At 45.4% G+C, this 27,168-nt stretch overlaps 1 protein-coding gene across 5 annotated transcripts in view; it reads right to left on the reverse strand.

The window, feature by feature from the left end:
- HDAC9 (histone deacetylase 9) overlaps positions 1 to 27,168 on the reverse strand; it is a 427,895-nt gene that overhangs the window by 52,665 nt on the left and 348,062 nt on the right. For all 5 annotated transcript variants that reach the window (XM_081883158.1, XM_081883159.1, XM_081883157.1 and 2 more), the window contains one exon: positions 3,975 to 4,093. In XM_081883158.1, the coding sequence (XP_081739284.1) occupies positions 3,975 to 4,093 (119 nt within the window). The remainder of the gene's footprint in view (positions 1 to 3,974; positions 4,094 to 27,168) is intronic.

A 27,168-nucleotide genomic window follows, 5' to 3' on the forward strand; every position in this document is an offset into this window, starting at 1 on the left:
GTCTGTAACCTGAAGCATCTGTATCCTGAAGCGTCTGTAACCCAAGGTATCACTGTACTCATATGGTAGTTACAACGGGGCACAAATGGTTTTGTGAAATTTCCCACCCTATTTCAGGGTAGAGGAATGGGAAGTAGGAGCACATTCCACGCAATTGCTTCAGGGACAGTGTCTTTGGGGTTGGACTCTCAATTAGTACTGGCAGTAGACCAACTTATTTTTTCTTCCCCTGAGGTGTCTGCAACTGTGTTGGTAGCCTGGGCAACGTTCTGCATTTTCCACAATGCCCCAGACCTAACATCACTCTGGGGCATTAGAAACAATAGAATCATAGAGTTGGAAGGGACCCAAAGGTCTTGTGAAATGCCCTAGGATCTGCAGGTATAGGGTAGTCTATAAATGTAATTAATTAATTAATTAATTAATTAATTAAAAATAAAAATCTGGTCGAACACCCCCCATGCAAATGCAGGAATCAACAAAAACATATTTAATATACAGTCCTCAAATAAAGGACATATTTGATATTAAATGGTAAGAACCGATACTACACTTGATTAATGACAGGCCTTGCTGGAGGAAAAATTGTGGAGACATATTCAGAGAAATATTGTGAAACAGAGTGACTTCTGGGGCGGGAAAATTTAAAAAATCTCAGCAATTTTCTCTGAAATGTAATTTCACCTCTTCAAAACATGGACAAATCTCTACACACAGAGAGGAACAGGAGTTTGGCATAGTTTGCCAGTACTGCATATACTTGAAAATTCATTTTATCATGCCATACTGTAAACATTAGGGACTCCAATAATTGGGCTCAGCAGCAAGTAGATATCCAATCTCACATTGACTGATGTGCCTTCTAAATATATGATTTGAGGGCATCTTTTGTTAAACTACTGCTAATTGTCATTCCACTTTGCCCCATGGTGCCAAATGTTTTCTTTGAGATAACAGAGAAGAAGCAAGAGTCAAGTTCTAGGAAGTCACTAAGTCCGGCCTTTCTGGGAAAGGCAGAAGCTCCCCTTACCCCTCTCTCCCCATGAAAAAAGTCACCCAGCGCTTTGTTTGACACTTTACTGTTTACTATCTTTGAGATAGTTCCCATTTAATGGTTCAATTACTGCACCGGGTGATAAGGCAGTATCAAGAACTTTAGGCACAACATTTTTCTCCCCAAGCATTTTATGATAAAGCAAATACAAAGGGCACAAACCAGCTAAGGTTAAGTGTTTTCTGTTTTTGTTTTCACATCCCACCAGTTTCTGTGGGAGACACTTAAGCACATGCTTAAGCTACTCCTTTAAATCAACGGGGTTTAAAACTGCTTTCTTTGAGCTGGATCACAGTGAAAATATTTTGCATATAGTTCTTTATTCAAGGCAAATACGAAGAGAATGTTTTTTCCCCTATTATTATTAAAATTACAAGATGCACACAGAGAAAAAACTTTAAAGTATAGAAATATGATGATGATGATGATGATGATGATGATATATTATTTATACCCCGCCCATCTAGCTGGGTTTCCCCAGACACTCTGGGAGGCTCCCAACAGAATATTAATAAATATGAATTAAGGAAGAACATATCATTTCTTCATGGATGCAATGGCAAATGCACGTCTGGTCTTGCACACCACTTAGGAGGTTGGAGTATTGGATCTCGGTTACTCACCAGCTCACAGAATTTTTATGCGGGCAAAAATGAGGAATTGTCATATATTCTGCCCTGAGTTTCTTGGAGTATGGCTGGGATATAAATGCAATTTATAGAGATGGTGGTTGGTTGGTTGGTTGGTTGGTTGGTTGGTTGGTTGGATGGATGGATGAAGGAATGGATGGACATTTTGGGTACAATACTATGGTCACTGCGAGGGCCTCCTGGGAGACATAGGATACTGTGGAGCTTTCCTTCCTCAGAGAGGAAGTGGCAGCTCCTCTGCCATGAACTCTCCCCACCTTGACCTCCATGGGGTTGCTCCTTCCATTATTACTGTTTTTTATTTACAAAAATGTACAATCCCCAGTCAAAAGATCCTCAAACCAGAGAACCACAAATCAAAGCAAGAACAGTAACACAATGACGTAACATGAAAATAAAAACTCATCAACAGACGTCAACATAGCACCACAGGTAACTAAATCTACTCAGGGTTAAAAAGTCTGCCTGAAAACAATCAAACAATAGTACAGCATGAGAATTTGGTTTAATTTAATGTGTAGGGATGAAACTGTAATGCAGAAATACAGAACATACCAACCATATGCTCTCTGTTGCCCATAGACCATGGGTAGGCAACCTAAGGCCCGGGGGCCGGATCTGGCCCAATTGCCTTCTAAATCTGGCCTGCGGACAGCCCAGGAATCAGCATGTTTTTACATGAGTAGAATGTGTGCTTTTATTTAAAATGCATCTCTGAGTTATTTGTGTGGCATAGGAATTCGTTCATCCCACCGCAAAAAAATAAATAAAAAATAGTCCAGCCTCCCACAAGGGACAGTGGACCTGCCCGCTGCTGAAAAAAGTTTGCTGACCCCTGCCATAGATCAAGCCCATATATGGAGTCCTTGCATAAGCAGACCCTTCCTTTCAGAGGACGAAGTTTCGCATGTCCAATGGAATGCACAGGTATCATTTTTCTGTCCATTAAAGTGAATGGGTGGAGGAGCTCTATGTATGCATGAGAGCACCTACCCCCTGGCATATCCCTGCTGGATGGGAAGCCATTGGGCATTATCATGGCAATCTTTTAATATTTCACTGTTGATATGGCTCTCCTCCTTTTCTCCTTTATCTTTTTATACAATGAATATTCATAATGCATTGTGAGCCATGCTGATATTACAGGTTGTCTTATTAAAAATTTAATAACATTTTAGCAGTGGAAAGGAAATGCTGAAATTATTGAGCGGGGCTATAATATGGCAAAGGGGAATATCTGGATCTTGAGCTGCACCAAACATTTCCATTGACATCAACAACTGCTGCGTATGAAGATCAAAGACAGTATATATGGTCTTAATCTGGGGCCTTTGGGAGACCCTTTATGGGGTGTTGCACTAAAAGTCAATATAGGATCTGAAGCAGCAACATATGATCCAGTTTATGCACCATTATGAAACGAGAAAAAAGTTTGTGTGTGTGTGATGGCTTTTCTTTCTTTCCAAGTATAGCAATATCCAGCTGAGTTTACTTACTTAGACAAGGCAGAAAAACAGGGTGAGCTCCCCAGAACAATTGTGCTAATGTAGTAAAGGTAAAGGGACCCCTGACCGTTAAGTCCAGTTGTGGACAAGTCTGGGGTTGCGGCACTCATCTCGCTTTACTGGCTGAGGGAGCTGGCGTAGAGCTTCTGGGTCATGTGGCCAGCATGACTAAGCCACTTCTGGCGAACCAGAGCAGCACATGGAAATGCCGTTTACCTTCCTGCCGGAGCGGTACCTATTTATCTACTTGCACTTTGACACTGCTTTTGAACTGCTAGGTTGGTAGGATCAGGAACCGAACAATGGGAGATCACCCCATTGCAGTGATTCGAACCGCCAACCTTCTGATTGGCAAGCCCTAGGCTCTGTGGTTTAGACCACAGCGCCACCCGCGTCCATGCTAATGTTGTTGGGCCCTTAACTGGACCTTTGCGTCAAACCCTTAGTAGTGAGTCTCCCCAAGGAGCAAAGACTATTCCTGCTATGATCTCTGACTGCCAGACTCAAAAACAAAAACAAAGCAGGTCAAATGAACACCCCCCCCCCACAAAACTTATGTGGTGCTACAATAGCCAGAATGTTGCTTATGCCCTCGTCATGGGATGTGTGAATATCAGACACTACTGCCTGTCAACTCGCGCGTTGACTTCGTACCTTGCTAACTGCTGCAAAATGGTTACAGGAGCATATCAGGCAAAATTTTGGCACCACCTAGAATAATTTCCTTGGGGGAGAGACAAAGACTTTTTAAAAATGTGTACGTACATTTAGCTGTCAGTTTGTACCCGCCCAGAGGAGGGTCGTGGCCTTCCACGGCATCAAAGCCAGCCGATACTAAGACAAAGTCGGGCTCGAACTCAGAGGCGATGGGCATAATCACAGTCCTGAAGACAAAGAATAGGCAAAGGGTTATGAACAAGAGGCTTCATTTAAAACGCACTGATTAGCATGATACCATAATTAGCTGCCATCTAGCTCATCTCCCTCGAAGTTTACTTCCATGTTCATTTTCTCTCTCCCTACTTTCTGCAGATTTTTAATATTATTATTATAAAAAGACCCCCATAATTTGCAGGTACATGCGAGAGCTTCTAACGTTACACCCACATCTGGGCCTGTTTTACCCTTCTGCCTATAAAGGCTGACTCTTCGAGGGAAGTGACTAATGGATTACAAAGAGAACTCTGAGGTCTCAGTGGAAACCTGCATTGCTCCAGTGAGTGAGAACTTGATGTAAATTTGAACTATAAATTTCTTTGGGGGGAAATGTTTGCTTTTTAAACTTATCCCCATCCTCTTAACATTTTAAAATGTTTGCCAAGATGGGGGGGGGGGTAACTCTTGTAGAAAGGGTGGGGTGAGGACACATACAAATTCCCATAATCAAATTCAGGCCCCGCTCTCAGGCATTTTCTGAGGTCATGCCTGGTAGGAATTTGGCTACCACAAATCAGGAAAAGCACCCCCTGCTGGTTTCAGGAAGAAACTTCGAGGCTTTTCGATTCTCAACTTATTAACTCCTTCTTATCCAGTGTTTTAGATCAGCCTCTTCGTTTCGGGCCAGCCCTACAAGGGTTAGGTGAAGCAGTTCACTTTGGGCAGTGGAATTAAGGGGAAACTGATTTCTGAATGGGGAGACAAGCCTATTTTTTAAGTGTTGGCCATCGCAAAGGGGAAGAGGTGTCCTTTGGCAGCAAAACGTCTTAGGTTGGCAAGAATTTGGAATCAGTTTGTCAGTGTCAAGGTGAAGGCCTGTCTAAACCAGAAATCTTCACATTGGTATTTCAAGAGTCTAGCCCTCAGTGACTTGAAAATTCAATGACATATTTAGTAATTCAGCAGGGTGGTCACTTACAAGTCACCCAAAAAAGAGGGATGCCTCAGCAGCAACAAAAAAGGACACATATTTGCAGAAAATGTGCACATGTTGATTCATGTATAAATGCAATTTTTTACATAATTACTATTCTTAAATAGAAATACTCTATAAGGTCGCACTATAGCGGAAACACTGTGGCCAAGCAGCCTGTAAGACTCAGTCTGCTATAACTGTTGATGGGCTGCCTCAAGGCTCTGGCTCTCCATTCCCAGGACTTGGACCAGACAGCCCTTCAAACAGAGGACTGTCAGCACCATACTTCAATTAGAGGACTGTCCTATGCAGGGGCGTATGAAGGGGGATGCAGGGGTTGCGGTCCACCCCAGGTGTCATCCTTGAGGGGGGTGACAAAATGGCACACCACCGGGGGGGGGGGGCTGGCTGTGGGGCCTGGCCTGCAGTGCGCCTGAGCCACGCATTTCTCCTGGGAGTGACACGGTGGCTCGGGGCCCAGCGCTGTCTGACATGGCAGCATGGGGCTTGTGTCTGCCAGGTGGACTCTGTGGGCAGCTTGCAGTGCCACCCACCTGGACAAATCACTGCGCCACCCCCTGAGCGGATTGCCGCACCACGCCCCCACTGGTCTGGGTCTCGGAGCAGCTAGCTATGCCCCTGGACAAATTCAGATTGCACCTGCATGGAACTGACTGCAGAACGCCAGCTCCACAGCCTAAGAAGCCACATAGGACAGGACTGTCTGAATCCAAGATCTTCTGGTGGCACTAATGATGCAGGGAAGTAGCCCCATACTCCTGAGCATCCTTATGAGACTGATATATTTCAGATGTTATTTAAACACCATTTCTAATCAACAAACAGCTACAAACCAATTCTGGATCATGGAGTTTCACCAAAGAGACAAAATCTAGGACCTTAGGGAAATATAGTGAGCAAGACCAGGCAGTAAGGCAATATTGTGAACAGCAGGTGCAAGGGCAATGTGATAATACTCAAGGTAGCACATCAGAAAGTCATGTCCACAAATTAAATGAGTAAAACTTATTTATGCAGTGTCATCTTTGGAAGTTCCTTTTGCAAAATCTTTGTCCCCCACCCCACTCTTGTGGCTTCCAAACGGACCGTGAAAACTTTTTTAAAAAATCATCAAGACTTAACTGCATTTTAATTTGATGATGTTGTTCTAATGCATTATTTTGATTTATTGAGAGCCAGTGTGGTGTAGTGGTTAAGAGTGGTAGTCTCATAATCTGGGGAACCGGGTTCGTGTCTCCGCTCCTCCACAATCAGCTGCTGGGTGACTTTGGGCCAGTCACACTTCCGTGAAGTCTCTCAGCCCCACTCACCTCACAGAGTGTTTGTTGTGGGGGAGGAAGGGAAAGGAGAATGTTCGCCGCTTTGAGACTCCTTAAAGGGAGTGAAAGGTGGGATATCAAATCCAAACTCCTCCTCCTCTTATTGTACTATTTTAATGCTGGTTCTTATTTCACCCTATTTTGCTTGGCCTTAAAAGAGGTGGGAGATAAAAATAAAATAATCATAAATGGAAATCATTTATGCAAATGACCATTTATGCAAATGTCAGTTTCTCTCTTCTGCTAAGCATCTTCTTTGAAACATATAAAGCAAAGACTGTGGTTCATTCTTCTAACAAGCCAAGGTATTAACCTGTCGCTCTCCAAAAATTGCTCACATCAGCCCCAGCTAGCACAGCTATTGATAAAGGATAATAGGAGTTGTAGTCCAATGATGTCCGAAGGACCGTAAGTTCCCCATCCTTGCCATATAGTTGCATAGGCCTTCTGGAACAGTTTCCTCCTTTCCAAGCAAAGTATCTCTTCCTGTATTCCAAACTTCTTGCTCAACAACATGTTCTTGGGAGTCTGGAGAGATTCACAAAAGAAACTTTCCCCTGAGTCCTAATACATTCAGTCTGGTGCGTTCTGCTGCCTGTAAAGAAGTCACAGGATGGTTTCCAGCCATTGTTAAACCATCTAGCACGCGATCCTTGCTTCTAACACTATGAATGTCAGATGCAAGTCATTCAGGCAGCGAGAGAGGGTTATAAACAAAAACCCAACAACCTTGGAACTTCCCTCACCACTCTGAATTAATCTCATTTATCTTGTATGGGTTTTACAGCACATGGAGCAGAGATGCCTGTGAACTGAAAATCGGGGTGATGCTGCCCCAATTTCAGTGAACATGCATAGAGGGGGACACAGCCATGAGGAGGAGATAGGTCTTCATGGAAGGTGAGGGAGAGGCTATTTACAGCTAGTTCCTGGCTCCCACCCCTCCCTTGGCCAGGTTCCTGGTTGCTCATCCACCAGTCTATGAATGCTGTTGTTTAATGCCAAATCAGTATGCAATAAGATTTCACTCATCTGTGATTTGATTTTGGATGAGGGTGTTGATCTGGTGTGTATTACTGAGACCTGGGTGGGCAAACTGGGAGGAAATAATCTGACCCAGCTGTGCTCGCCCAGATACTTGGTACAGGCTGCAGAGATGGAGGGGGATTTGCTGTGGTTCATCTCCTTCACCTGGAAACCCCTCTGTTTTGAAGCTGGCTGCCAAGTAAACTAGGCTTGTTGCTGGTGTACCATCCAACCTGCTTCCCAGCAGCCCAGTTGGCTGGCCTCAGGTCTGGTGTTGGGGGAAACCAGAATGAGAATGACGTCAACATCTGTGTTGAGGACTTCATTGCCTCCATGAGGCTGTCTCAAGTTGTGTCAGCTGGCCTGACACACAGGTCAAGGCTTGGTGTTTGCTCTAGATGGAGGAAGGAGTGACCTGCAAATGGGCAGGCAAGATGAGGGGCAAAAAACTGGCCTTGACCCCAGCAAAACTGGGGTGTTGTGCCAAGGCTCAACAATTGGATGGGGTCATGCTCCTACTTAAGGAGCAAGTTCATTGTCTGGGGGTGCTCCTGGATCCATCTTGGTCACTAGATTCCCAGGTGACCTCAGTGGCTAGGAGTGTTTTTACCAGCTTCAACAATGGCTGTTTCTGGATGGGGTTAACCTGACCACTGTCATCCATGTGCTGGTAGCCTTCAGATAGGATTACAGTAATGTGCTCTATGTGGGGCTGCCCCTGAGGTTGATCCAGCAACTGCAGCTAGTGCAGAATGCCAAGACTTGACTGATCACTGGACCAGAAGATCACCATCATATTATGGTGCTGTTGAAACATTTGCGCTGGCTATCAATTAGCTACTGAACTAAGTTCAAGGTGCTGGTACTAGTCTACAGAGCCCTGTGCAGCTCGGGGCCAGGATACTTAAAGCAGCAGCTTGCCCTTTATATACCCAACTGATTACTGTGCTCTTCAGGATGCCATCTCATAAAGAGGTCCCTTCTGCACAATGTTGGAAATGGGTCTTTGATGCTCGTCTTCCTTCTTGTGTTTCTCACTATTGATAATTTGGTGTCAGCTTCTTGTGAAAGAAGCATGTCTTTTGTTTATGTAACTCCATAAAGCAGCATGTACACGAATCATCTACATATTAATTTCAGTGGAAGAATAATCCACAATATATGACTTCAGTTCGGAAAATGGGGGGGGGGGGAGAAACTGAATCACAGTTTATGCCTGATGGACCAAAGCAAATTAGCCAAACCTGGAATTAAAGTTTTGCCAAGCTGAATAATGCATATCTGTTTGAAAGGGGAAAGACAATGGGATGATCTGATCATGCATTTTAGTTTGGCATTGAGATACACGTTTTTCAGAACAGAAGAAACTTAATGGTTATAGTACTGAATCCATTTCCATGGCAATAAGTTCACTTCAAAAATTATTCTCTCTTATAGTTCATGTCTTCTAACTTAATATTATTTTACTCACAAAACTAGTATACCAGCTTGCTATATTAGACAGTCTATTCTGCAAAATTACTTCCAGCATTAACCAAAAGAAATGTAACTTGGCTGGACAAAAACAATATTGTTTAAGCTTCAGCTCTCTTCTTCTCTATACCTTAGATGCTGAAATCTTGCCTTTGGGATATTTGAGTTGTCCGCACACCTTATCAGAGCTCACCAATCTCAAAGGCAGAGTTGAAATGAGTTTCTAAAAGTATCTTTGGTTGTTCATTTGACCGCCTGGCTTTTAACCATTCTCACTGCAGAGCTTTCATAACTAGTCTTTCCCATTGCTCAATAATCTTTCAACTGGAAAGAATTTGAAAGTTGCGTCATGGATTGATTCCTTCTACGAATCAATGTTTTGTGGCTGTCCTTTTTCTTCTGGAAAAGGCTAAGTAGAAAAATGAAGAAGCTGAAAATAATGACATGGAAATTTCTTTCCATTTATAAAGGAATCTCTCTGATCTAAGTCAGGAAGATGTTGACATTAGAGATGGCAGCAGCATCCAGAACTGTTGGCCCTCCTGAGTCTCCGCAGAGCTGTGAACTTCTCACTGAAACGATGACACATTTTTCCCAAGACAAAAACATTAAATTGGTACATTCTTTTCAAAACATCTATTTAAAAGGGCCAGCAGGACTTTAGACACTAGTTAAGAACAGACCACAGACAATGTGAATTTCATAATACTCCAAGTGCCAGTAGAACTGATGTGCTGAATTCGTCAGGGTATTATAAAGAGATACAGCAGTGGTTCCAGGCTTCAATCTTTCGGGAACTCTGGGATAACTCTAGACATTATATGTGTCTTTTTAGTATAACTGAAACTTGCTTTCATTGAGACCCTTGTGACAAAATTAATTAATTAATCATCAAGGTAATGCCTGAAACGAAAAGTTCAAATTGTATGTGTGCAAAGATTTGTATGTACAACCAGGACCTTGCAATATCCTAAATGAACACACAAACAAACAAATAAACATAAGAGACTCTTTTAGATCCTAGAGGGAGTTCTGGATGGAACTGCAGCCTTAGTTTCAAAAGCTGCCTACCTTCTGACTGGCTGAGCATCCTCAATATTACAAGTTAGTTATGATCTTCATCCAAAGATCACAGGGTGATTCACAACATAAAAATGCAAAATGAGAACACAAAATACACAATGTATAGTTGACTAAAGTAATTTGGAGGCTTGATTCAGCTTCATGTGCTCTGATATATTGTGTGTGTTTACTCTGGACAGCTCCTGCTTATATAGAAAATTCCCTTGTCATTGATAGGAAGCTCCAGGACATTTCACTGTTAGTAAAGGAACCTTTCTCATGCTTGTGAGACATCACAGTAGGGCAAAGAGAACCACCCTGAAAAATTGCCTGGGCCAGGAACAACATAATATGTAGGCCAGCCCTTTGTCCCAGAAGTTCCTCCAAAGCTAGAACACCTGATGTCCAAGAGACCTTTTCTATGTGGAAATATAAAACAAGGTGATTTTGCACAAATAATACAATGTCAAGATTTTGCACAGCCTCGGAGATGGTTCAAAACATTCTGGAATCCAAGGCAGAAACATCCAAAATGGTTCTTCCAATGATGATAAACCTTATCCACACGAAAAGCTCTCCCTATACAAGGGGCAGTAGTATCCATGACAGATGGCCACCCGACCTCTGCTTAGAAACCTCCAGTGAAGGACTGTCTACCACCTTCCGTGGGAGCCCGTTCCACTGTCAAAACAGCTCTTTCTGTCAGACAGTTCTTTCTGATGTTTAGTTGGAATCTTTATTGTAACTGGAAGCCATTCCATGTGACAGCCCTTTAGATATTTGAAGATGGCTGTCACAGCTCCTCTCAGTCTCCTCTTATCCAGGCTAAACATACCCAGCTCTCTCAACTGTTCCTCATAAGGGTTGGTTTCTAGATCCTTGATAATCTTGGTTGCCCTCCTCTGCGCATGTTCCAGCTTGCCCATATCCCTCTTAAATTGTTGCTCTAAAATGACTCCCATGCTGTGCACCTGGTCCTTTAGGGGCACATTTACCTCATTCAGGACCAGGGAATCCCCCACACCTGTCCACCCCCTTTCCTCCAGAAACAGTCCTCCTGTCTTTTGGGGATTCAACCTCAATCCGCTGACCACCATCCAAAGAACGCTTTGGATATTTTGGGGAGGAGATTTCAGAACAGCCCTAACAATGTCAGTGAATGTTCTGCAGTGCTTGCGTGACTTTAGTCTTTGTATCTTTTACTTCACTCTTTTCTTGTGTGCAATCATTTAATTTATAAGGAATCTGCGGTGCCTGTTTTAATCTTGATTACAGAATTTTTTTGGGGGGGGGAGGTGAGTTCTTTACTAGGTGCGTATATAATATAAGAAAGGAAAAAAGAAAGGAAGAAATTATTCCTTCCCAATTGTCATATAAAGTATGCAAGCAATATCCTACCCGGTTTTATTTCATATTTGGTTCTGAATCTTACTTTCCCTAACTCCCCCTTTGATTTTCATGCTCCCCCCACCTTCTGCTTGCTTTCATCCTTGCTCTTACTATGAAATCACATCCATATGATTTAAATTAGAACAGTTCAGTTTCACAGGAACAAAGCTGCAACTAGGAGCATGATGTGCCATAGAAGATCGCTCCCCTTACTGGTAGTTTTGACCTTGTTAACAAGTATGTGTGCGTCTTCACACGGAAAGCCAAATAAAGAAAGACGTGTGCTAGGGCCAGTTCTGCTTCTATTAGCTATTTTGCCTTTGAGCCACATTAGCTACCATTTGTTTTCTGAGAGGTTCCTCCTTAACCCCTTTTTGCTCTTTCATGCTCATTTCAATCAGGACAGCAAAAATGATAATAAATACTTTTCTTTTATCTCCTCTGTCACCCCCCCGCACACACACCTCTAGTAATCTTTGAGAGTTCAGTCTATGAATGATTTTCTTTTTTAATCCCAATACTTCCAAATTATTGTTTTACTAGGAGATCCTATGTTCAGCTTTTCAGAAATGAAATGTTCTCTATCTGCTAATGCTGAATGAATTCCAGAGTGGAAAAAGACTAATGCTACATTTGCACCATACATTTAAAGCACATTTCGAGTACACCCCCCCTGCAAAGAATGCTGGGAACTGTTGTTTGTGGATGGTGCTGGAAATTTTAGCTCTGCGAAGGGTAAGCTTCAGTCCTCAGGGTTCTTTGGTGGATTGTGCTTTCAATCTATGGTATATAGGCAGCCTAATTTAATCTACCTTCTTTGAGAGAACCTCGTTTCGTGGTTCCCTCATTTTCTTCTTGATCTTGAACAGGCTGATCCCGAGATTGGCTGCAGAAACAAAAAAATGCCAGCCCTTACCCGCAGCGAGGGAGGCATGCTAAACCCCCTTGCATACCACAGTGTTTCCAAGCCACAATATCCTGACAGCTGTCCAACAAGCTGAAGCCAAAATGTGCCACAGAAACCTCTAATGCCATAGGAGTTGCGGCTGCAGAATATTGTAGGAGAAATTATGATCTCCTTGCCTAGAAAGGGGCTCTCTGGATCACAACCTAGATACCGGTACCCATATTTATAAGTGGCTCTTTTGCCTGCACCCTATCCAGGAGATTCACTGTGGAGTTGGGGATCCAGTTCACGCAACAAGCCTCGTGACTTGCAAGTGCCCCCCTTTTGCCTACTTCCGCAAAGGAAACAACTTTTCACATGCACAACACTTTCAACACCCATAGAGCTTTTCCCTTGGCTGAAAAGAGCAGCACACATATGAAGATGTACAGTTTGTGCCCTGGAAGCCATATAGTGCCTCAGATCAACTCAAATGTGTGCAATCCAATATCTTATATGTCGCCTTTTGGCAGGTGATTTCCTCTGTAATAGCAAGTACCGGGAGTGTTCTATTTCCACCCATTCCAGCTGAATGGCTGGATCATGGGCAATGTGTTTAAGGTTGGTGTGGCCATGTCTTCATTTCCATAAGCTGCCACAGAAGCATCTTTTATGCTGGATGCACACTACAAATAAATATTTACTTATGCGGGTAAGTGTAAGTCCTTAGTGAGGCAAAAGAGAGGGATGGATTAACCAGAGGAGCATGGGATGCAATGACTCTCAATGGTGCAAAAGACCCAATGAAACTGAGATTTCTTCAGCGGCAAGTAAAACGACTCCCTGAAAAGAATGGCTCAGAGGTTTCATACCTATTTCATTTGTTGATTGGTGAGCAAACAATCGCAAGCAGTTCCATGCCGTCATCAACCATTGAACATTTATTCTGGAAAAGCTAAGCTTTGTTCGCTCACTTTTAAAGAGGCAGCTGCATGACGCCATGAGAAAACCGTCTTCCTTCCCATGTGTTCCCCCCTCCAGTGTGTTTCACGCCCTCCCCCTAAGCTTAGAAGAAGAAAAATCTGACTTCTTAAAAACACAATGGAAAAGCTGTGCAATCTCTGCAGGTGTAGATGAGCCATCCCACACAGGTGTTCAATAGCTTTCTCAGATGATCATGGCTGGTACAGATGCCTCTAGTCCCTTCCTTATGATCTGTCCCTCCTCTCTAGATATATTTTGCTTAAACCAGGCATGGCCAAACTCGGCAACTCCCATCATCCCTACAACTACAAACTACAATTCCCAGCATCCCCAGCTAACAGGACCAGTGGTCAGGGATGATGGGAATTGTAGTCCCAAAACATCTGGAGGGCCAAGTTTGGCCATGCCTGGCTTAAACCTTCACTTTTGCAAAAAAAAAAAACCCAACAAAATAAAACCCAACAACTTTAAGCTTCAGCCACAGGGAGAGGAGCACAATCGTGACTCAAACTGCAGTGAGGGGTGAGGGCGTGTTTAACCCTATCCTGCCATGCCATGGTGCTGCCAAACACTCCAATCTTAGCCTACGTTTGAGTCTGGGAAAGGGGGGATGTCCTCCTTGTTAGTGAGAACCATTTGGATTCTAGAGCCCTGGAAGCAGAGTTGCTGTTTTGTTTTCAGCTTGAAGCAGAATGATTAGAACAGCTAAATTGCCACGACTGGTGACACCCCCAGTGTTCGTTCCCCAAGGAAAAGTCTTATAAATGTCAGTATTTCTTATGCACCTTTGAGATTTCCCCACTCCTTTGTTTGCAAATGCTTATTAAAGCAAAAGTGGAAGCGGAAGTAGCAGTTGGCACATTATAAAGCCAACCGGTTTCAGAACTAAAACACAGTAATGCTTGTTTGGTGGACACGGCACAATAATCCACTTTTTAGAAGTAGGGTAGATATAATCTACCTCCACTGCAGGGACTCCTCACAGGAACTCCTCCTATGTTTCCAGAACACCTTGCATTCACTCATATTTTCCTAAACTAAGATATTAAACCAGATATAGGAGAACCAACGCTTTAGGGCATTAGGCCTCACTCTAAGGGTTTCCTCTTTAATTTGCACTTCAAAGAAGCATTAAGAATCCATTCTATCTGCAACGCACCTTAAACTTTGGTATCTTTCCCTTCCAAGGTGATTAAATAGCCCTTTTTTGTGAGAATCCCAACCTCAAAAAAAATATGGAAAGGCTTCCTTCACAAATCAAGCACAAACAAAATGTTTTGAAAACTAATCACTCAGGGTTTTTTTGTGGGAGGGTTTTTAAAAAATGTTTTTTAAAGTAGAAATCTGACTTCTGTGTTGTAAGGAATGTCCACACATAGCACAGTGAAATTCAACACTGGTAAATGATCCGACTACCTCAAAGTGAAGTTTTTGCCTTCCTACAGTGGCCTTTCACCCTGCCCTTTCCTCCAATCTGAGGAGAGCTGATGTTGATGGAACATATAATGGCTCCTTTCCTGTGTAGTAAAGTCAGCAATAAAGCTTAGTAATTAAGGTGACCGGGGAGGCCCGGCCCAGCAGGCCAGTGGTGTGGCGAACACTTTTAGAACTTCAAACAATATCAAAGTCATTGAGAAATGGGCCTAGTTCAGGACTGGTTTGAATTAAGCCTCACTTCCACACGCACTTTTCAAATCCAAGCTCAAACAAGAAAGCCAAGGCCTTCTGGATTTCATTAGAGCCAATTATCTTATCTGTTTCATCTCAGGCCTGACCCTAAGGCTGGCAAACAGCTATTCAGTGCATTTGGTTGTTTGAGAAAGCCTCCAGCCAGCCAATGGCCTAAGGTACTGATAATTAAAACATTGTTGCCCCCTGCCTCTTGTGATTAAATATTTTCAAGCTTTTGTAAATAATTTTCCCATTCTTTGCCCCAAGCCTCAAAGGTCCAATACACCCAGCAATTTACTGAGCTTGTCAAGAAAATACCGCTGGAAATAAGGCTATAATAGAAAGGGAGGGGAAAGGAGAAACACACACACACAGAGCAACGTTTGGATTGTACTTCTGAAAGTGTTGTTTGACGCATTAGCAAAATGTGCATAGGAAGTCTGGTATAGTTTTCTTCCCCCCACGCCCCCAATAATATTTTTATTTTGAAATCAGGCCAAGGATTCCATATCTATGAGGTCACTGGAGGAAATGTGCCGTGTGAATGTAACAAATAAATAAAATAATAAAGAAATATGCAGGGTATCTTAATTAAACAACAGGAAAGGAGTAGATCAATAGTATTTTAAATAAACAAACAAGCAACCTACATCAGATTGATTATTTTATGTTCTCCAAAACTGATAAATAAATGAGGGGTGACTATTTTATTTATTTACATTCTCCAGATAAAAAGAGAAAGGAGCATGGAAAAGAAAAACCAGGGAAGGAAGGGGTGGGGCAGGGAAGGAAGGAAAATATTAATCAGATTGTTTCTATCACAACATGTAACAAAACTGTGTTCTGGACCTTATCACTCCAATAATGGACAAACAAGCTCCACTTCTGCATAAATGAGTCATTTTGCTGTGTCCCTTCTCTTACTCTCTTAATATTAGCAAGCTTAATCATATAAAACCAATCGTCAGTGGTTGACAGATTCATCAGTAAATGTGCAGCTATTTCCCTATAACCGAAGGTTTGGCACTTCCACATAGCCCAGAGATCCACAGGCAGCTCATAGCCAGGGATAATTTCATTTACTATCAAAACCCAATCGTTTCTTAGCTGGGGATAGGACCTTATATGAAATAAGATAGCACAAGCTGCAGCCCATGTCTAACAGCTGACTTTCCCGTTGACGTATATCCATCTTAATCTCTGTGGTATTAAACACCACCAGAAAATCAACTTCTTTTTATCTCTGTAGAATGTTGGAAATGTTTCCATTTCCATCTTGTTTGTGAGATGATGGTATCCATCTCATTTTCTCATTATCCCAGTATCTTATAGTATCTAGATAAGCTAGAATTTTATATAGTTGACTCAATATTCCTTTAACTGGCTTACCAGTCAGTATCATGTCAATTATGTGCAGTCCCTCAATGAACTATGCTTAGCCATTATGGAAGACACTACGTAAATACTGGGGAAATGGCATATGGGAAATGCATATTTCACCATCACCAATAATTTGCCTGCAGATCTTTGTTAAACCATTTTCCAATAAATTTCTGGTCTCAATTAGACTGTAATCTCCCCAAATTTGTAAATTTCCTAATACCCATTTATCTGCCAGTTCCTTATTGTAATGAATATCTGATGTCATTTTAAGTTTGAATTGATTTATTGCATAATAGTTTCCATGAACTTATTTAATGCTGTGAATTTCCAACATAACCAAGCTCTGGAGAGTAATGAAATCATACCAGCTCTAGAATGGATTCTAAATTATATGTGCTTTAATCTTATGTCGTTGAGGGATGTGGCATCAAAGGAAACATGTTTTGGGAAGTACTTGTTCAAGGAGAAAAAAATTCAGGGCAACACCATGAGGTCTGGAAACCAAAGAATTGTGTGTAAAGGTGAAAGCAAAGTGTCAGGGTTTCTGGGAGAGAGGAGGAGATGACAGAGGAGACGGAGAGCGAGTGGGAGGAGGGGCAGAAGGATGAGGAAGAAGATGACGGAATTCTGAGGGAATCCACGAGTCTGAGCAGCGAGTCAGAGGATTCTCAAAAGGGGGTTACCTTAATCAAGCAAAAGGGAGGAGAAGGGAGAAGCGGAGAGGAGCCCAGTGGAAGACAGACGCAGCAAGAGGCGTCTCAGCCGGAACGGAGTAAAGGGGGTGGAGTCGTCAGCCTCTCGGAGGGAGCAGGATTAGGAGAGAACAGAGAAAGGGGGTTGGAGCAAGGTGTTCAGCCGGAAAGGGTGGAGAGCAGAACAAGGGGTGGTGTAGCGGTCGAAAGAAAGGTCAGCAGCAACGTACGCGCGCCAAGTTCAAACGTAGAGGCGCGCGGAAGTGGAGAGAGCTCAGGGGAGGAGCCCGGCCCTAAAGCCAGAAGGAGGGGGGAAGAGGCGGCAGAGGATTCAGCCTCAGGCGAGTCGCGGAGAGAGGGAACCCAGGGGGGCAGGAAGACCCTGCGGAAAAGAAAGGAGAGGAAGAGGTGGTCTAGAGCCAGGCTATTAAGTTGGTGTGGAAGAGGGGAGGAGTCAGAGGGGACTTCAGCGGTCTAACGTGACAGACGTACGGCCACGATGCTGAACTGTACGAGAAGCAGAAATCTTCAATAAACTTTTCCTGTAAATAAACTGCAACGGAGTGAGGTCTCTTGTGAGCTGGGACCCGTCCTGGGTGGCCGTGACAGTAAGTCCCCTCTCAGAAAGCAAAAAATTTTTTTTGCGAAGCTCACGAACGGGAGCAGCCATGAGCGCTGAGGAGCAGCTGGTTGCACTGCGGGATCAGGTTACCGCTCTCACATCGGCAGTCATTGCTTCGCAGAAGAAGAATGACGACTTGGAGAAGACGTGCCAGGATTTGCAGGCAAGGTGGGAACACGCGGACAGGGCGGGGGCCCCAGGTTCCAGAGCGGAGGGCATTGCGCTTGGACGGAGGGGGGGTGCCCTGGTTCCGCATTTTAATGGCAACTTGCAAGACTATCCCAATTTCAGAGCGGACGTCGTATATGCACTGCATTTACTCCGTCACGATTTTAAAGATGAGGAGGAGAAAGTGGGGTTCATTGTTTCGCACCTGCATGGGGAGGCCAGGGCTTGGCTACGCAATCTGTGGCGCGAAGATGGACCGGCCCGTCGCAATTCAACTGCGTTCATCAAAGCGATGGATTCTTGTTTTCAATCCTCTGTGGATGTGGACATTGCGCGCCGTCAAATGCACGGGCTGAGGCAGGGGAAAGCGACTGTGCGCCAATACCACTCTAAATTTTTTGCATTGCTCACCGCCTTAGATTGGCCAAAGGACAGTAAGCCGGTCAGAGATCTTTTTTGGGAGGGATTGAGCCCCCCCATCAAGGATGAGATCGCTAGGGGGGACAGACCCCAGACCCTAGAAGACGTGGTGCAACGGGCTTTAGCTATTGGAATTCGACATGAGGGACGTCCGTGGCACGAGGAGGACGGGCCCCAAGCGCGTGCGCAAGCGAGGACTCTCCCTTTTGTGCACAGGGATTTCAGCCGTGCGCACCCCTCGCCAATGGGGAAGGACAGCGAGGAGCCGATGGAGATTGGTGGTGCTAGGGCTCAGAAGCCGTCCCAGAGCCCTGTCCCTGGTGCAGCCAAAGCGAAGCCTCCTAGAGGAACCAGGAAGTGTTACATCTGTGACAGTGCGCACCATATGGCGAAAGAGTGCCCCCAGAGGCTCCAGAAGCACACTGCAGCACTGGCAACTGTAACAGCAGAGGTGCAACCAGGGGAGCAGCTTCAGGGAAACGACAGTGCCTGGCTGGAAGCAGAGCTACTGGGGCTCAGCCAGGCGGATCTGTAGACAAGCCCCCAGCATCACTGCAGAGCGTGGACCCTTTGCCTCCCAGACCGGCAGTTCTGCTCACAGCAACACTCCAGTTGCCTGATGGGAGACTCCTCGAGGTTCCAATAACGATCGATTCGGGAAGCAACGCCGACTTCGTGGGACTGCAGTTCGTTAAGCAGCACAACATGGCGCTCCTGCCTGCAACGACGCCTCTAAACGTGGTCACGGTAGACGGCAGGAAGTTGCTGGGGGGGCAAGTGGTGCAGCAAACCCCTCCCATGATGATGCAGATTGGCAACCATCGAGAACTTATTAGTTTCAATGTCACCCACTTATCGGACACACCCATCGTGTTAGGCATGAGTTGGCTGGAGAGGCACAGTCCCGCGGTTGCGTGGTACCAGCGGCAGATCACCTTTTGTTCATCGTATTGTGCTCAGCATTGCTTTCAGACCGATCAGGGAGGAGAAGCCGAGCAGCAGTTGCATCTGGGTATGGTGCAAACAGTGCCTCACAAGTACCAGGACTTCTTGGAGGTTTTCTGTGAGAAGGAAGCTGACAAGTTGCCGCCTCACAGACCTTACGACTGCGCGATTGATTTAGTGCCAGGGGCGCAACTGCCTGCTGCCAAGCTGTACTCCATGTCGGAAGACGAGATGCAAGAGCTTCGGGAGTTCATAGACCATAACCTCAAGCGAGGTTTCATCCAGGAATCTAAAGCAGCGGGTGGCAGCCCTGTGTTCTTTGTGAAGAAGAAAAACACGCCCCAAAAAAGGCTTATAGTGGATTACAGGTTCATAAACAGCTTGACTAAGCCCAAAGCTTTCCCCATGCCCAAGATTGACGACCTTTTAGCGACCGTCAGGAGGGGCAAGATTTTCACCAAGCTGGACCTACGTGGAGCTTACAATCTCATCCGCATCCGGAAAGGAGATGAGTGGAAGACCGCCATGTTCACCCCTCTGGGCACATACGAATACAGAGTCATGCCTTTCGGTCTCCAAAATGGCAGCCACGTTTTTCAAGCATTTATGCACCACGTGCTAGCAGGTCTCCTCTACAAGAAGTGTGTCTGCTTTCTCGACGATATCCTGATTTTCTCGGAATCGCCGGAGGATCACGATAAGGACGTGAGGGAGGTCCTGCAGAGGCTGAAGGACCACAGGCTGTACGCCAAGTTGGAAAAATGCCAGTTTGATGTCAGAGAGGTTGATTTCCTTGGCTACAAGTTGTCCGACGAGGGACTGGCCATGGACAGGGCTAAGGTTCAAGCGCTGTTGGACTGGAAAAGCCCTCGAAATCGGAAAGAGGTCCAGAGGTTCATCGGCTTTGCCAATTTTTACCGCAAGTTTATTAAAGGTTTTGCGAACGCGACGGCGGCTATCACTGACACCCTCAGTTCCAAGAAGAAGAAGTTCGTCTGGACCGAACAAGCGGAGCGGTCCTTCCGGACGCTTAAAGGTCTTTTCGCCTCCGAAGAGCAGCTGCTCCACGTGAATCCCGGCAGACCCATGCGGGTAGAGACCGATGCGTCAGACAGAGCGGTTGGGGCCGTTCTTTTGCAAGAGGATTCACAAGGCAACTGGAGACCGGGTGCGTTCTACTCCCGGAAGCTCAGCAAGACGGAGCGCAATTATACCATATGGGACAGGGAGTTGTTGGCCATTCATGCAGCTTTCAAAGCGTGGCGACACTTCTTACTAGGAGCCAAGCACACGGTGCAAGTCCGCACGGATCACAAGAACTTAGAGTATTGGCGGACGGCTAAGTTACAGACCCAGCGACACATGCGCTGGGCGGAGTTCTTTGCGGATTTCGACTTCAAAATAGAATACATCCCAGGAGACTCCAATGTTATTGCAGACGCGCTGTCCCGAAAGCCGCAATACTTGGAGGAAGCAGCTCCAATCGCAGCAAAGCACATTTTCGCACCGCAGGCGTGGACGTGCGCTACCATCGCAGTCGACCTGGACGCGGTGCGACGCGCGTTGCAAAGGGATCAGTTTGCACAGTCCAAGATGGAGGAGCTACGCGGAGGGTCGCGAGACAACGATGAGTTCCAATTGCAAGATGGACTTTTGACTCGTAAGGGTGCCCTTTACGTGCCCACCGACGATCTTCGAGCCAAGGTTCTGCAACAATTGCATGACGCCCCTAGTGCAGGCCATTTCGGCAAAGAGAAGACGATGGAGTTGGTGGCTAGAGACTTTTGGTGGCCCCAGATGAGAGGAGAGGTGGCGGACTACGTCGCCAGGTGTGATATCTGCCAGAGGTCCAAACCAGTGCACCAGAAGCAGGCGGGATTGCTAGAACCGCTGGAGACACCGCAGCAACCGTGGGAGAGGGTAGCGTTGGACTTTGTTACGGACCTGCCCAGCTCCAGAGGTAAGACGGCGGTGTTAGTGGTGGTGGACTTGTTCACCAAGATGGCGCATTTCATCCCTTGTGCCAAGGTGGCGACGGCAGAACAGACCGCAAAGCTCTTCATCGATCACGTCTTCAGAGTGCATGGACTTCCGCAGTCCGTCTTGTCCGACAGGGGGCGCCAGTTTGTTTCCACTTTCTGGCGAAAGCTTCTGGGCATCTTGCACGTCAAAATCAACCTGACATCGGCGAGACATCCACAAACCAACGGTCAAGCGGAGAGGGTCAACGCGATCATGCAGCAGTACCTGCGGTGCTACGCCAACCAGCGACCTGCGGCGTGGGTGGACTATCTGCCGATGGCTGAATTCGCCTACAACAACACGAAACACGCATCCACCGGGGTGACGCCTTTCTTCGCGAACAATGGCCGTCATCCCAGAACCTTCCCGAGATTTGCGGCACCAGGAGGGGGGGGGGCCTCAAGATGCCGACCAGTTTGCAGCGGAGTTGCAAGAGGTGCACGAGGAGCTGCGGAGACATTTGGAGCTGGCAAAACAGGCGTATAAGGTGCAGGCCGATAAGCACAGGAGGGCGGGAGAGGACATCCAGATTGGGGACTGGGTGTGGTTAGCAGCCCACGCGATGCCGGCCAGGTCATTGGCCAAGAAGAAGTTAGGACACAGGCAGCTAGGGCCATATCAAGTTGAGGCTAAGATCAATCCGGTGGCTTTTCGTCTAGCCCTTCCGGAGGGTTCCAGGGTGCACCCGGTCTTTCATAGGTCGGTGCTCACTCCCTACAAAACCCCACACAGGTTTCAAGAGTCAGGAGCACTCCCAGAGCCACGTAGGAGGGCGCCTGAGGGGGGGGAATCGCCAAGACCAGAACCTCTTAACGAGGTCACAGAGATACTGGACTCGAGATGGGGGGAGGAGGGAGTTGAATATTTTCTAGCCAGGGAAGGCACTCCGGCCTCTGCCAATAGCTGGGTGCCGGGTTACGCGTTGGACGAACCCCTGTTGAAGGAGGAGTTCCATGCACTTTTTCCGCACAAGCCCATGCCCGAGGAGTATTTTGATGATTGGCTTTTCACGCCCACTTTGTCAGACAGCACGTTCGAGGGTTTCTCCTCACCCGAGGGCCATACGCCCGAAACAAGCCCGACCAGGGATCCGAGACTGGGGGGGGAGGAGACAGGCCCTTGTTGGTGGGTGGATCAGCCAAGGGAGGCATGGAGTCAGAGATGGATGGTAGGTCCTTGGCAGGCAGCGCCAGGAGAAGCAGTGATGGAGGAAGAGACTGTGAGGTCTGTGGGTGGGGAACCCGAGTTCGAACACACATATACGGAGATGACAGAGGAGAACGTTGAAGTGGACAACTTGTATCCTGAACCGACCCCGGAAGAACCACGTTTTCCTCAACCTGCACCCGGCGAGCGGGAGGGGGGAAGGGGGGGCTTCGAGGGGGGGATGGATGTCAGGGTTTCTGGGAGAGAGGAGGAGATGACAGAGGAGACGGAGAGCGAGTGGGAGGAGGGGCAGAAGGATGAGGAAGAAGATGACGGAATTCTGAGGGAATCCACGAGTCTGAGCAGCGAGTCAGAGGATTCTCAAAAGGGGGTTACCTTAATCAAGCAAAAGGGAGGAGAAGGGAGAAGCGGAGAGGAGCCCAGTGGAAGACAGACGCAGCAAGAGGCGTCTCAGCCGGAACGGAGTAAAGGGGGTGGAGTCGTCAGCCTCTCGGAGGGAGCAGGATTAGGAGAGAACAGAGAAAGGGGGTTGGAGCAAGGTGTTCAGCCGGAAAGGGTGGAGAGCAGAACAAGGGGTGGTGTAGCGGTCGAAAGAAAGGTCAGCAGCAACGTACGCGCGCCAAGTTCAAACGTAGAGGCGCGCGGAAGTGGAGAGAGCTCAGGGGAGGAGCCCGGCCCTAAAGCCAGAAGGAGGGGGGAAGAGGCGGCAGAGGATTCAGCCTCAGGCGAGTCGCGGAGAGAGGGAACCCAGGGGGGCAGGAAGACCCTGCGGAAAAGAAAGGAGAGGAAGAGGTGGTCTAGAGCCAGGCTATTAAGTTGGTGTGGAAGAGGGGAGGAGTCAGAGGGGACTTCAGCGGTCTAACGTGACAGACGTACGGCCACGATGCTGAACTGTACGAGAAGCAGAAATCTTCAATAAACTTTTCCTGTAAATAAACTGCAACGGAGTGAGGTCTCTTGTGAGCTGGGACCCGTCCTGGGTGGCCGTGACACAAAGCCTCAAAATGAAATTATTGTGAAATATTAGTGAAATATTCAATTGTTTTGTCTTACACAGTTGCTTGAAAGAACAAACCAAATGAAGTACCACAGTAATAGGACGCAGCTATACAGCTGCAAATAAAACATTTTGAATATGTTGTAAAGTGCAATATACAATTGTGACACTAGACAGAGACTGTGAGCTATAGCAAATTCAATGCATTTTTCAAAAAAAAATTATATATATATAAAAAAACATTTTCACAACATTTTTAACATGTATGTAGATTCCACCTAAGTGGAACAAAATCCCTTTACCACTGAAGAAGGCAAAACAACTTAATTCATAATCTGTTTTAAGCATCACATGAAGTTTTCCTTTTTATGGTTTTGCTTCAAGAATTTGAGAAACGTCATGGGAGGGACATTTTAGGACTAAGGTGAAACTGCGAAGCTCCCTTGTTATTTTTGCTGTTGGATGCTGCATGTTGTTTAAGAAATTTTGTGATATTTAAAATATGGAAATGTGGTTTATGGATGTTATTCTGTCTTTGTTTTGCTGTGTTCTTATAAAATGGTTACTATCTTGTTGTTTGACTATGCCACTATGAAATCGATAGTACGTCATTGTTTTGCTACATTATTATGAAACTCTTTTCGTAGTGTTTGTTTGAAATGTGTCCCTGTTTCTTTGTTGCAAGTTGCTTTGAGCATGGTTTTAGTGTGTGGAAAAGCCTCATGCAAATAAAATGAATGAATAAGTTCCCCAATAATTTTCCATGCAGCTGTGTAAAACTGTGCCACCTATTTGGTATCACATATGGAACTCATGTTAGACGGCACAGTGTTTTGTTCCTCCTCCAACCCCCCTTAATTTTGTCATTTAAAGAAGTGCGCTGATCCCATTGGTTTGGCTTCAGACAGGGTAGCCAATGGAGTACCTTCCAGAAGTTTTTTTATTTCATTTATTAATTGCTTCCCAGAAAACATATTGAAGCAATTTAACTATTAAAACATCAACAATGAAAACAATGTCATGAATAAAAACAATTTGAAATCCAACACAGATACAGACTGAGTTAAAACTAGAGGTCTCATCAGCCAATGATCAGTGATGGTGGAAGCTGGGATCCAGCAACTATGTTGGCTTCTCCTAATTTAGGATTAGCCAGTTCAATGGTAGCTCTCTTAAACTTGTTTTGTTTAAACCTCTTCTAGTGTTCCACACATTTATGATTATGAATTTATTTATCCATTTATATTCTACCTTTTCTGCCAAGCACTGGCGGAGGAAGAGGCGTGCAAGGGGAGCACACCGCCCCCAGCAGTGTAATCCCGGTGGGGTGCTATGGCAGTTGCCCCTCCACCTGGGCTGGGTGCCAAGTCCCCTCAGGTGGCATGCCATGCCCCCAGGATGCGTGCCATGCCCCCCACGGGTGGCGCACCACGCCCCCAGGACGCGTGTCACACCCTTATGGGCAGTGTGCCACGCCTTAATCCAACACAGTAGCTATAATTTGAACTGAGGTTTGAAAAGAGATTGCCTTCCCAAGGGGAGGCTGAATATTCAGAGGACGTTGGAGAAGAAGGGGGAGTTCTGAGGCAGGTAAGGAGGGAAAGTGAAAAACCAAGGTGCTGTAAGGTTAGAAACTTAGGTAAAAAGTTCAAGGACCCCTGGATGGTTAGGTCCAGTCAAAGGTGACTATGGAGTTGCAGTGCTCATCTCGCTTTCAGGCCGAGGGAGCTGGCGTTTGTCCACAGACTGCTTTCCGGGTCATGTGGCCAGCATGACTAAACCGCTTCTGGCGCAACGGGACACTGTCATTGTTGCGGGGATTTGAACCACTGGCCTTCCGATTGGCAAGCCCAAGAAGCCCAGTGGTTTAAACCACAGCGCCACGCGTGTCCCTTTTAGAAACATATGAATGCTGCCTTGTGCTGAGTCAGACCAATGGCCCTGCAGTGCGAGAAGCACTATGCACTCTGCTGCTGCTGCAAATTACAAGTAGGGTGAGTGCTATTGCGCTCATGTCCTGCTTTTGGGCTTCACGGAAGAATCTGCTTAGCTAAATGGGTGTAAAACAGCCAGGCTGTTCTTAGGATCTTACACATCATATATGCTGACTAGCAGCAGCTGTCCGTCATTTCAGAAAGGAGTGTTTCTGAGCCCTACCTGGTCAAGCACTGAGTCACTGACCAGGCTACTCGACCCTCTTCTAGTTACAGTGGTACCTCGAGTTACATACGCTTCAGGTTACATACGCTTCAGGTTACAGACTCCACTAACCCAGAAATAGTGCTTCAGGTTAAGAACTTTGCTTCAGCATGAGAACAGAAATCGTGCTCTGGCGGCATGGCAACAGCAGGAGGCCCCATTAGCTAAAGTGGTGCTTCAGGTTAAGAACAGTTTCAAGTTAAGTACGGACCTCCGGAATGAATTAAGTACTTAACCTGAGGTACCACTGTACTGTGTGGGATTCAAGGGCAGCTGCCTGGGCACCTGAAAATTTAAGATGAGCATTATCTCTTCCTAAACAGTCTGCAGCCACAGGCAGGCAGGCAGACCTGCTAACAGGACCTCTACTTTGTCCAGATAGGGTGTGCTTACATATTAATAGGCAGAAACACATTTATACAGCTGCATCCACACTGTGACATTTTAAAATTTTTATTTTAAGAAAACAAACAAAAAGAATAGGCAGAGGTGGTCTCATTAGCTAAGCTACATAAAACAGATATTTAAAAGAAGCATGTGGCTAACCTGGTTTCTGCTACTTTGGAAATGACCCTTCCTTCTCATTCTGGAAAATGAGACCTTAATAAAATATCCACCAAAGGAAAGCAGTTAAACAATACATATAAAGCACCAGGGTGCAAATGCTGTAATGATGTTAACTTCTAGAAGGGTTGCATCAAAGACCCAAATGCTTACACAATTTTACATTGGAACTGGGCTGGACAACTAAAACATACTGGGCACTGGCACAGGAAAGTGTGCCAATTCTAGATATTATTTTCAGCAACCCCAGTACAGATAATCAAGAGTTTCAGTCTGATTCTATACACTGACGAATTTCTCCAACTAAACTGTCCATTTCAGCTTCTCTCAACCTGTCATTTTTACAACCTTAAGTTTACTTCTCCACTTTTATTCTTATTAATAATATTTTTTTATTTGTACCCTGCCCATTGACTGGGCTGTCCCAATAACTCAGGGCAGCTTCCAACATAAATAAAAACATCAGTCTGAAATTTTATACTATTTTTAAGCCCTCACCAAAGTGTGTCAGGACTTTACTGTGGATTTCACCAAACATGCCCATGTTTGCATGTGATTTTGTCTAATTGACACATTTCTACAAGCAGTTCCCCATAGCAGAATGCATTTTGAACTTTATGTTCATTAATTTGTGCATTTTAAGCACCATATACCGATTCATGTATACATTTTTTTGGGGTTGAGGAACTGTATCACAAATTCGGAAAAAGTGCAAATTTCAAAGGTGGCCTGCATTTTGGTTCACGTATTGTTTCAGGAAGTGATAATCAGGTCAAAACAATCAGAATTTGCCCCCCATTACTATTGCAAACCCGTCATTCTACAAGCCCCTACTAGCCATAGTTGTGTCAGGATGTTTCAGGGTCAATCAGTGAATTATATTGCTCCTTCTAACTAACCTGGAAACAGCTTTGGTTAGCTACAGCTTGCATGTATCCATACAATTCAATGTATGGGCAGAATATTGATGAATGCACCCACAGAAACTTGGGGTTCCACCCTGAGACCTCCAGGTATAGGGAGGTATATAAATTCAATAAATAAAAATTATAATAATTTTATTTTCTTTTTTCCAAGGATCTTGCAGATGATTTTTC

Source organism: Podarcis melisellensis, assembly GCF_964234715.1.
Source record: "Podarcis melisellensis genome assembly, chromosome: 12".
In the NCBI taxonomy this organism is placed as follows: domain Eukaryota; kingdom Metazoa; phylum Chordata; class Lepidosauria; order Squamata; family Lacertidae; genus Podarcis; species Podarcis melisellensis.